Here is an 11985-nt window from a genome sequence, read left to right on the forward strand (position 1 = left end):
AGCCCTTAACCACCGCGCTGACACCCCGAGAAGATATACTTTTAATATGAAACTCGATCAACCGGGCGTTCACCGGCTGCTGGACGAAACTCCCAACTCCCGCTGTCAGCGAGGCGAGGGAATATTTATATCCGGGAATTCGCTCCTTGCTGTGTCCACGGTGATAGGAGTGGAGGATCGACTCCATTCAAATAGTGTTGGATTCCCTGTCTTCTACTCTATCCGGACACGTTGGAATTATTTTCCTAACCCCCGGAGAATCAAAGTTATTGACCTGCAAAGGGTGCCTCCTTGACCGGCTTTTCCCGTGAATAACACCGGTTATGGAGGTGGTACAAACATAAGACTATTATTGCTAAATTCACCATCAGTATACGGTCATTTTGAGTCCTTAACCACCGCGCTGACACCCCGAGAAGATATACTTTTAATATGAAACTCGATCAACCGGGCGTTCACCGGCTGCTGGACGAAACTCCCAACTCCCGCTGTCAGCGAGGCGAGGGAATATTTATATCCGGGAATTCGCTCCTTGCTGTGTCCACGGTGATAGGAGTGGAGAATCGACTCCATTCAAATAGTGTTGGATTCCCTGTCTTCTACTCTATCCGGACACGTTGGAATTATTTTCCTAACCCACGGGAAATCAAAGTTATTAACCCGCAAAAAGTGGGTTTTGCCCGTGGGTTTTGCCCGCAAAAAGTGCCTTTTGCCCGTCAGGTGGGCGTTTCCACTATGCTGTGACGTCACATGAAAGCTATGAATTGGCTGTCTCTATTTCTTGGCCAGGGCGCACAAATGTGCGTCCTGAATCTCCGGTTGTATTGCAGACAATGCATTATGCTGAGGACTTCCGACTTCCGGTTTTCCGGACTTCGGGCTTCCGGAGTATTCTAAATGAACATTCGTAATGTCTGTCTCTGATGTTCATGGTCAATTAAATCAGCCTATTTTGTGCAACTAATAATGTTCCCGCTAATGGGTTAACCAAGCAGCCTCGCACCTAACTAAATTGCGTGGGTAAAGTGAAATTACGGAAAAAGAATCGCGCGCGACTGCTACATTCCTCTGACTGAGCACACTCTGTACATAGAGGAACGCCGCGTGGCATTTTGGTTGTGCCGTAAGCTCTTTGACAAAAATATTCATGGGTCTAAATGAAAGGGCGGGAGTACATTTATGTCCCAATCTTCCATGACAGGCAACTGTTCCATAGTGGATCTATGGCATGGCCCAGATTCTTAACCATGGTCCTGCATGATTAGTGATAGGGATATACAGGTACTTTGCACTGGCACTTTTACATGCCTAAAGGTAATTCCTAATGTAACTGTGATATTTTTTGCCATTTCCCTCAAGATGTGAAAGACACAGTTGTCGATTTATAAAGAGTGATCTGATCAGAATGCTACCACTGGCTCCTAGTTAATACAGTATAACTCAGTGAAAGCAGTCTTAACAGGTGAAGACACCTATTTCGATGTTACATTGCCCATCCTTCAACACTCAATGCACCCACCTGACAGCTACATCGCTTCCCTCTGCTTTTGATTTCTGGTAGCAGGAGGAGAGATTTTCACAGTAAGAAATGATTTAATGAGATGTAATAGTTCTTGTTTTCAATACAGAATTAACGGGGTTGCGACTCGGCCGTTTAATTAGTAAATGAGTGAAGAATGAAACATTGATCTGCCCTGTCTCTGCTGAATACAGCGCGGTAGCACACTGTTTGGGTCTTCTCACTTGTTATATATGCTGCTAGATTAATAACAAATAACTAATGTTTTCTTGGAAATGAGGGGTGCTATCAAGTGGTGTAAAATGTATCTGCTATTAAAGCGATATCGATACAAAGAGGCTAATTGCATATAATTGCAGAAAAGGCACAATAATAATGAGGCAATTTTCTCACTTAAGAACTCGACTCCATTAAGAACTGAAACGACGGCGGGTAGGCTGATGGTTCTTTCCAACACAGCACATTCGCGACAGTGCCAACCACGGCAAACAGCCCCCCTCCTCGCCGGGAGAGAGTTACAGTGTCTGCTAAAGTCACCTTGAAATGTTTGTGTCTGTGGTCCGCAGTGGCGAGGAGCGGGCGCCACGGTGAACTGCACTCAATAAGAGGCATCCTTCCTCTCAGAGGGTGGTGGCCCACGGCCAGCCATCCCCGGCTCCTCCTCAATCAACAGTGTCTGTGGTTTAAAACCATCCCACCGTCCCGGCGGCGAAGTCCACTCAGACCTGCCAGACATCTCAGTTCGACACACATGGAGCTCAGCCTCAGCCGTCCCATAGAGCATGGAGCTGAAAATAAGGATTTCCGAGGGAGAAATTGGCTCTGCATGCTTTCTAATATTATACACTTTTTGGGGGGGCTCCCCATCTTGAGTCACCTGACTCTTTTGGCTTTAAGGACTCACAAGTCCGTCCTCCATGTCTGACTCATCTCTCTTCCTGGAAATGCAATATCACTCACTGTAAAAACTCTGCACTGCACTTTACATATGTAGCACTACCCAATGCACTGTTGTCTGTCCTGTGTTGTCCTGTTTTTTGCATTTGTTTTTGTATACTCGTGAAAAAAGTATAAATGCACTTACTGTAATGCCAAAGCAAATTCCTATATGTGTATGCAAACTGGCAATAAACGTTATCTGAATCTGAATCTGAATCTGAATCTGAATCTGAATCTGAATCATCGAATGACAATGTTTATCTATGATATACTTTAAGGGGAAAGAGACTGGGAGAGGTGGCCTTACTAAACGCACACTGTAGCCAACTACTGTAAATGGTAGCAAAGACGGTGACATGTCAACCTATAGACTTGCAGTGAATCAGCAGAGCAGATCAGTGGAGAGGGTGTCAGTGACAGACAGGAGTTAAGCGAATGAACAAAGTGTGCCGTGGGCACATCAGTAGGACAGCGGAGGGTAATTTGTCTGGTAGAAAGAAGCCACAGGAGCCATCACTCACAAGGGAGCTCACACTCATCTGATTCCCAGATGTCCTGAAGTTGTTTTTTTTGATCAGGTAACACACACGCACACTGACAAACATCAGCTCTCAGCGGGCTTCTGCACCCGAGAACCTAGCCAGCGTTGTCAAGCCACTAGGCATGTACAAGGCATTTTAATCAGCGTTTGAATCAGATGCCTGGATATGAACAGCAAAAGTATGCGAATTAATTACAGTAGACGTTCGCCATTTAAAGCCCACGGCGGCTAATGGACGAAGCTTAGAGACACAGCGGCAGTATATCTTCTGGAGATAGAACTAGGCTTGCACTTTTGGATGTTTATCCCCACTCCTGCTATGCATCTCTGTTCTAAATTGCTCCAGTCTGGGAGAATAAGTCAGAGGCAGCCCATGATTAATTTTACCCAATTGTTTCCTCTGTCATAAAATAGGTATCTTTCACACGCGCGCCAGGCAGCGTTGACTAATGCAGGCTCAGGGCTGGGAGCTGCTGCCAGATGGGTATGAGCGATTCTCAGAGCTCCCCGTAGAATCACCAGAGATGGGGTAGGGGAAGGAGATCAATCTCATCACACTGTGATCCCGGTGTCAGCCTATTTCTGGTCCCATTTGAGTAGTGGAGAATGAGGGAGAAAGTTACATGTACTGTACCTCCACAGGGCCAATAAAAAAATGTTTTATTGCCATGCAATCAACTTGTCAGACAATTGTTGGAATTTGGTATTTTATACTCTAGGCAAGGGGTCGGCCACAGACAGCAACCCTGGAGCAATTAGGGGTTCAGTGCCTTGCTCAAGGACACCTCGACACATGGCCAGCTGGGGTTTGATGCACCGAACTGCTGAACTTGAGATAATTAGACACTGGCTCTACCTGCCGAGCCACTGCTGCCCCCAATAAGGGTATACTCTTCGAATAAGCTTCAATCTAGAAAACAAAAATCACTCTTTGGCTGTCTCTGTAGGAAAAACTCCTTAAAGAACCCCCCTCCCCCTCTCTCTCTCTCTCTCTCTCTGAAAAGGATTCTATAGTACTTGAAACCAAAAAGCCATGGGGTTCTTCTAAAGGGACCTCCAAAGAAACAACATTTCTAATAGAGTATAGTCTTATCTAGTCTCATCTGACTTGTATCTGTAGTAGTGATTTCATTGCAAGTGAATCAACCTGGAGCATTCACTAAAACGGAATGGTCCCAGTCACAAGTGGAGAGACGGATGGATGTTAGTTATCTACAATCATCTCATACAATGATAAAAAGGGCATAACAATTACATGCTTTTCACAGTCAGTACAATGCCACACTCAAAGCGGGAAGACAAAGTGTTTTGTGTTTTGCTTTCTAGTGGCATGCATATTCATGTGGTAGTCATAGAAGCTGTAATCTAACAAAAGAACTCAACCAGAGAAAGCTACTGTGAAAATCAACAAACAATGTGTGTTGGATGCAGGGGAAGCTGGTGGAGGTGAAAATCGGAGGACGAGCTCATTGTAATGCATGACATGGAAATGTTAGGTCCATATATATTTGGACACAGACAGAATTTGTGTTATTTTAGCTGTTTATCAAAGCATCTTCAAGTTACAGTTATATAATGAATATGGGCTTAACGTGCAGACTCTCAGCTTTAGGGTAAGGGTATTCACAAGCAAATTGAAGGAAGGGTTTAGGAATTACAGCTCCCTCTTTTTCAAGGGACCAAAAGTAATTGGACAATTGACTCAAAAGCTGTTTCATGGGCCAGTGTGGGCTATTCCTTCATTATTCCTTTATCAATTAAGCAGGTAAAAGGTCTGAGTTGAAGTGTGGCATTTGCATACAGCTGTTGCTGTATGCACAACATGCGTTCAACAGAGCTCTCAATGCAAGTGAAACAGGCCATCCTTAGGCTGCAAAAACAAAACAACATCCACCAGAGAGATAGCGGGAACATTAGGAGTCACATCTTGTGAGAAATGCGCTATACAAATAAAACATTTAGGAGTGGCCAGATCAACAGTTTGCTACATTCTGAGAAAAAAAGAACACACTGGTGAGCTCGGCACCACAAAAAGGTCTGGACGGCCACTGAAGATAATGGAGAAGGCTTGGAACGGCTCATGATCTGACGCATACCACATAATCTATAAAACACGGTGAAGGCAGTGTGATGGCATGGCCCATGGGCATGCATGGCTTCCAATGGCACTGGGTCACTAGTGTTTATTGATGATGTGACAGAAGACAGAAGCAGACGGATGAATTCTGAAGTGTTTAGGGATATACTGTCTGCTCAGATTCAGACAAATTCAGCAAAGTTGATCGGATGGCGCTTCACCAATACAGATGGACAATCTGAAAAACTTAAACATACTGCGTAAGCAACCCAGGAGTTTTTTAAGGCAAAGAAGTAGAATATTCTGCAATGGCCGAGTCAATCACCTGATCTCAATCCGATCAAGCATGTATTTCACTTGCTGAAGACAAAACTAAAGGCAGAAAGTCCCTCGAACAAACAACAACTGAAGACAGCTGCAGTAAAGGCTTGGCAAAGCATCACAAAGGAGGAAACCCAGCATTTGGTGATGTCCATGTGTTCCAGACTTCAGGCAGTCATTGCCTGCAAAGGATTCTCGACAAAGTATTAAAAATGAACATTTTATTTATGATTATGTTAATTTGTCCAATTACATTTGAGCTCCTGAAAATAGGGGAGTATGTATAAAAATGGTTGCAATTCCTAAATGTTTCATACAATATTTTTGTTCAACCCCCTGAATTAAAGCTGAAAGCCTGCATCTCGATTGTTTCATTTCAAATCCATTGTGGTGGCATACAGAGCCAAAATCATGAAAATTGTGTCACTGTCAAAATATTTCTGGACCTAACTGTATATACACAGTACCAGTCAAAGGTTTGGACACACTTTCCCATTCAATTGAATTGAATATATTACCCTAATTTGTTTGAGTCATTAAATAATTAGTACAGTATGAAAAAGGTTCATTATATCAAATTCAGAACGAGCTTGGTCAGGATAGCAAAAGTCAATCTGAGCTGAGATGTTGAATATGTACTCTACAATCAGTTTTGCATACGTATTTTAAACCAAATGAGAGAACTCTTTTTCTTGATGCTTGAGAAAAGTAGTTTCAAAGGCATAAAATGGGAACATCATTTAGCTCTTCCCTAAATGCATTCATTCATCATCAATGAACTTACCCTGATATAAGAAAACAAAAAATTATACTGTATCTGATATGTTTAGAACACAAAGTATAACTCCAACAAAATGTGTGTGTGTGTGTGTGTGTGTGTGTGTGTGTGTGTGTGTGTGTGTGTGTGTGTGTGTGTGTGTGTGGGTGCGTGCGTGCGTGCGTGCGTGGGTGTGTGCGTGTGTGTGTGTGTGTGTGTGTGTGTGTGTGTGTGTGTGTGTGTGTGTGTGGGTGCGTGCGTGCGTGCGTGCGTGCGTGCGTGCGTGCGTGCGTGCGTGTGTGTGTGTGTGTGTGTGCGCGTGCGTGTGTGTGTGTGTGTGTGTGTGTGTGTGTTTCTCAGCTCTCTCAGCAGTACTGTTGTGGTTATTCTGTTTCCACCAGCAGCCACAGCAGGAGGGCTAAGGAAATGTCTCCAATCCCCGTCCTCAGGCCCAGGCCGCACAATGCGGACTTCCTTCTTCCAAGATGAAGGAAAGTCTGACTCTGCAGCATTGCCGCTGCCCAACACTGATCATGAACAACACATACCATGCACACGCCTCCAGTCTCTGCACTTTCATTGGCTGCCGTTGGTCCCTAACTATTAAATAAACCACCCCCAACTGGAACACAGAGCACTAGGTTAACATCTCCTCCTAATACTCCTTTCCTTTAGTCTTGGGGGGGAAAGTAATGGTAGCAGGTGACGAAAAGCAGCAGAGGGCTTAAATCAGCCACTGAGAGAGAAGAGCCACAGGCGCTTCATCTCACGGCTACCCCACAACCCCCTGGGTGTCTTTGGTCATTGAGAGCAGAGCGGGCACTGAGTGCTGGGCTCACTTGACAGCGGGACACATCAGAAGGTGTGAATCCCCCGCCTCGTTACCCATAATCCTCCACACCCGGAGCTGTCGGTTGTGGTCTCAGAGGGGATAAGGATCTGGAATAAGGAAAAAGGTCACGGGGAGGAGGAAGTCATCGAGCCGCTCTCTCATGCTGTGCCATATTGATCTCCTTGGCCCTCCATGTCATTAATTGAAAAAGTCCATGGACTCAACTGTGACCAATTACTGATGAGCTCCGATGGAAAAGGAATTGTCAATGCAGACTTGCAAAGGCCACGCAAACCTACATAAGGTAAACATAGATTTTCATGAGAGACAAATGTATACAGCTCATGAGTATGTCTTTGCTGCTATTGGCATCCTCAAAAGGGTTGCAAAAGGTTAACTTGGTAAAGGTTTTCTAAGAATCAACATGAACAGCGAAAACACTCAAGGAATCGTCCATCGTTCATCCTTGATATACAGTAAGTGTGCTGTACATGTATGGACCACTGTCAAATAGTGATGACTTGTTGAGCATGTTTTATGAGCAACTCCTTGTGTTCCTGCAGACTTACGGTTCTAGGCATGCTGCAAGCCGAAGGTTGCTTATACTGTAGGGACACCTCCACCTCCACCTACATGGGCAGGTGTACAGCAGAAGCTGAATTGACACAGACAAGTGAATTTTACATTCAGGCTTAATCAGTGTGTGTGCTTTTTTGTTGTTCTAAGCCTAAGACAACAATACCTTCTGAGGTAAAATAAATAAATAAATTGCTTTCAAAGGTCACACCTTTACCCAAGAGAAGAATGTTTGTTTGTTTGTTTGTTTGTTTTTTAAACAGTGGCAAATCAGCCTATTAGTGAACATAAATAGGAAACTGTGGATGCCTCTTTTATGTTCAAATTTGCCTCACAAAAAAGACATTCCAAATCTAGAACTTCAATACAAACTGCAATGAATGAAACGGCAGAGCCAGGTAGCCTGTAGCTATTTGAAATATGTCTTACTCCATCCCTATCAAAATATTTGGAGAGAAACTGCCTTCTTCTCAGGTAAACAGGGAGTAGGCCTACAGCAACAGTAATTGTTGTCATCGTCGGCTTCAATACAGCTATCAAGAACACTCTTAAGCTTGCTTAAACAAATGACCGTTTGCCTGGCAAGGGTTCTCTAGTAGGCTCTGCCTTATAGCCTACTCGATGGCAATTATGTGGAAAATTGCTATTGAGTCCTGCTTGACTCAATACTTCCACCTAGCTTTCTCTCTAAAGAAGACACCGCTGCTGCTGCAGTGAGAGTCTTTTCGAGCATCAAAGAAGAGCTGATGCTCCCCTTAGAATGGCCCGTGGGAGGTTAGTTCCTTCTTGATAATAACTAGGCCTATAAACACTGCATTTTAGGTGTTGCTACAGTATGGAACAAATATAACAACAGAGCAGAACACTCGAAATCATCAACAATTCAACACTCGAAATGATCAACAATTCAACGACATCCCCACGTACCTTCTTGGACCGCCTGGAAAGGGTTATTAGCCTCGATGAGTTTGATGGAGTGGGTGATTTTCTCGCTATGCAAAACGTCGTCGTTGAGACCTAGGTCCGAGACCGCCAGCTGGAAAACCTCGTCATCCCGCATAGCGTTCTCCTCGAATATGGCACCTGTGGAAACATACAATCCATTGTATCATTTTAGACATGCAGTTCAATCAACGTTGCATCAGAAGTCGCACGAGCAAAAACACACATTGAGTGGCCTAAAGGTTGATCATATTTCACACAGGCTTTCTTTGATTTGGCTTATTTATGGGAGGATGTCTGCATAATCTGCTAGTCAAGGTTTGGTAGGTTCATAGGCAATATCAGTGGGCGGATAAGAAATTAATAATTTACAGGCCTATATGCGAAGTCTCCAGGCCTAGATGCTAAGTCTCCAGGCCTAGATGCTAAGTCTCCAGGACTAGATGCTAAGTCTCCAGGCCTAGATGCTAAGTCTCCAGGCCTAGATGCTAAGTCTCCAGGCCTAGGCCCTATATGCGAAAACTCCAGCCCTATATGCAAACTTTGGATCAGGCAAAGAAAGCATGTCGTAAAATCACAGTCACAAGAGAACTGGAATAATTTGTCTATTCTTTATAAGCTATAAGAATTGGTACAACATTCATCTCAGATGTAATTGGATAGGTATTTGTATAAGCCTATCACGGAGGAGAGGTCGCCTTTCGCAGGTGCAGGTGCAGGTGGTCGCGGAAATGGCCAGACAGGAAGGCTTGCGTTGATGCATAACTGCTATGTTCATCTTATTTAGCGGGGGATGAGAATGGCGCATCTGCTCATTCTATTTTGCCAGTGATAACAGATTGGATTTCCAGGGTTTACGCTCGCCTCCCAGTGCAGGGCTGGCTGGATAACCAACGCCTCTATGTCGGTAGGGTACATCACCCCGTAAATCATTCGTCAGGTGCCTAACTCATGGAACAGCCCTATTTCTCTTCTGCTTACGAAACAGCCTCCCATTTTGGCAAAAAATTAGGAGTTGGAGACTAAAAGGATACTGGAGAGTCATGTCAGGACTAAGGGAGTGGCAGGTCCCAATTTACGCACAATAACGCTATAGTGACACTGACGTGTTTTGTGTCTGGTCTCACATTAAAATATTGAACCTCTACCAGATTGACATCGATGAGGAGTAACGAACCAAAATGTGCCACCGACGATAAACCCTCACGATTGGACGAGACAGATGCTCGCGCAAGGGCTTGGGCCCGGTTGGAACACTGTCACATTCGGTCGTGGGCAGTCTTTTGGTTGCCAAATCAGAGCCCCCTTCTACTGAAGGAGTTTTGCGCAGCAGACTGGGTAGGGAGAGTGAAAATATTTGAACCGCATGCGTCAATCCTTTTAAATGAACACGGTGTCCACCTGTGCACCATTTTAAACCTTACTCAACTCGAGAAGCATTCTCATAAAGTTCCTCATTAAAAATGCTTGATTTTTATTTTGTTTAAACATGATTAATGATAAAGATAGGCTACCCATACTCAAGGGTAAAGCCAGAGATGTCTTGCTCTACCGGCTTTGCACATCCAAGCCTCCTCTGTCAACATCGCCGATACATTTACACGGGATAAAAGAACCCTACGGACATCAGAGAAACGTTTACAAAACGTTATCATAACAATATGCAGATACATTTCCGAGTTTCGAGGTTGGGAGGTGGAGGTGAGTGACATGTGCAAACCAACAAGTCTCAATGGCAACATCACAACTATTCCAACTTGAATACACCTGATTCGGTTGTGAGCTCTGTTGTGTTAGAGTTAGACCATGCAAACACTATGCACTCGATAAATGCATCCTCTCTCAAAATGCCTGAGCGAACCTCCTGCTGAATTCCCAAATGTCAAATGCCTCAACTGTTGTCATGTTTGATGGCTTTATTTCGAGAAAACGACCGGCCACTGCAGCAATAGACGGCTTAGATGCAATAGACCAGAAGCCTGGACGAACGATTATTTCAACTGAAACCAAAACGCTGTGCCTCGTTTGTGTGCATGCGTACGTGTGTTTAATTGTTTGCATTTGGTAAAAATATGACATTAGATGCATTGTCAAACAGTTCATCTTGACCCCCCTCCATCATCCCCCACCACCGGCGTTGGTTGGTTGGTTTACCAAAATCTAATTTCAAGTCAAGTCAGATAACATAGCATTTTACAAACCTGAGCTTTTACCAATCGACATTGAGCAAACAGTTTATTTGGGCATGGTAATGGCGTGCAGGACATAAGAGTAAACATTCGTCCCTTTGTCGTGTATTTCCTTCACAGGCGTTTATTAACATTTCGCTCACGTTCAATTCAAAGTTCAGGCTTATGGGGAGGGGGAGGAGAAGAAGACAATCCTCTGAACCTACGTTAGGTTAGTTCGTTTGAGCTGATTAAATGAGTTAGGCTTTGATTTTGTCATTTTGAAATAATATATTTGCACTATTAGGCTACTCATGATTGAAGAAATTACACATTTGTGTTGCAGTTTACGGTTAGTTTCAAACGAGCTTTTGCAAACCTTTTAATATATATATATATATATATATACACACACACACACACACACACACACACACACACACACACACACGTAGGCTATATTTATATATAAGACATCTAAGTTATGTCAATACAGACATCTAAGTTATAGCCACCTCATCAATATAGCATCATCATTTCATGGTTTAGAATTAAATTGTTCTTAAATTGTCTTGGCTCAAGGAATGACACAACGTTATTCACCGTAGGCTATAGAGCGCTTCAGTTAAACTGGGTCTTCATACTAACACACTAAACATATGCTAATATCTTCCACCCCTTTGATTTCCAAAATTCATCTTTATTTTTAACAACAAACAAACATTGGTCTGTTTAATGAAAGCAATGGGGCTTAAATCACACGTCAGGGTTGCAGCCCTCTCCCAAGCTCCTTACCAATGTGAATGATGGAGTCCGCGCTCACAGGATTGCATTGCAATATCCAAAAGGAAAGGCATATTATCAGCAATTCCATCTCCGGTGTTGGCTAAAGCAGCTCATCCACGGTCCCTCGGATGTCGGACAAATCCAAATAAGCAGCAGTGCGTAAAAACAGTAGTTCATACAACGGACCGAATAAAAAGCCGAGGACAAAAACTGTAACGAACGAGGAAAAAGATCAAGGATTTCCGGGGGGAAAACGAAGAATAAGTAAGTGGGAAGGGAGGGACGTTTTGGGCAGAAAAGGCAGGGGATAACTCGGCTTTGTCGGTGGACGGCTGAGAATCCGGCGCGCTCTCTGTGGCTCTCGCTCTATCCAGCGCTCGCGGAGTCTGAGACATAGCAAACTGCAAACTGCGGAGGAGGGACACCCCCCCCCCCCCATGCGCTCTCTCGCTAGCTCGCTCTCTCTCTCGATGTCCCGACCCACGTGATTGCAGAGACTCTCTATCTACACCGCTAAGCTGTCCGGA

The 11985-nt window shown here is 44.1% G+C and overlaps 1 protein-coding gene across 1 annotated transcript in view; it reads right to left on the minus strand.

Moving 5' to 3' along the window:
- Positions 1 to 11546, minus strand: part of grid1b (glutamate receptor, ionotropic, delta 1b) — a gene marked incomplete at both ends in the record, with an annotated part of 249991 nt that extends 238445 nt beyond the window's left edge. The window contains 2 exons of the mRNA XM_080541692.1: positions 8490 to 8645; positions 11468 to 11546. Of these exons, the coding sequence (XP_080397818.1) occupies positions 8490 to 8645; positions 11468 to 11546 (235 nt within the window). The remainder of the gene's footprint in view (positions 1 to 8489; positions 8646 to 11467) is intronic.
- Positions 11547 to 11985: the final 439 nt, after the last annotated feature.

Source organism: Nansenia antarctica, assembly GCF_963989245.1.
Source record: "Nansenia antarctica genome assembly, chromosome: 11".
In the NCBI taxonomy this organism is placed as follows: Eukaryota; Metazoa; Chordata; class Actinopteri; order Argentiniformes; family Microstomatidae; genus Nansenia; species Nansenia antarctica.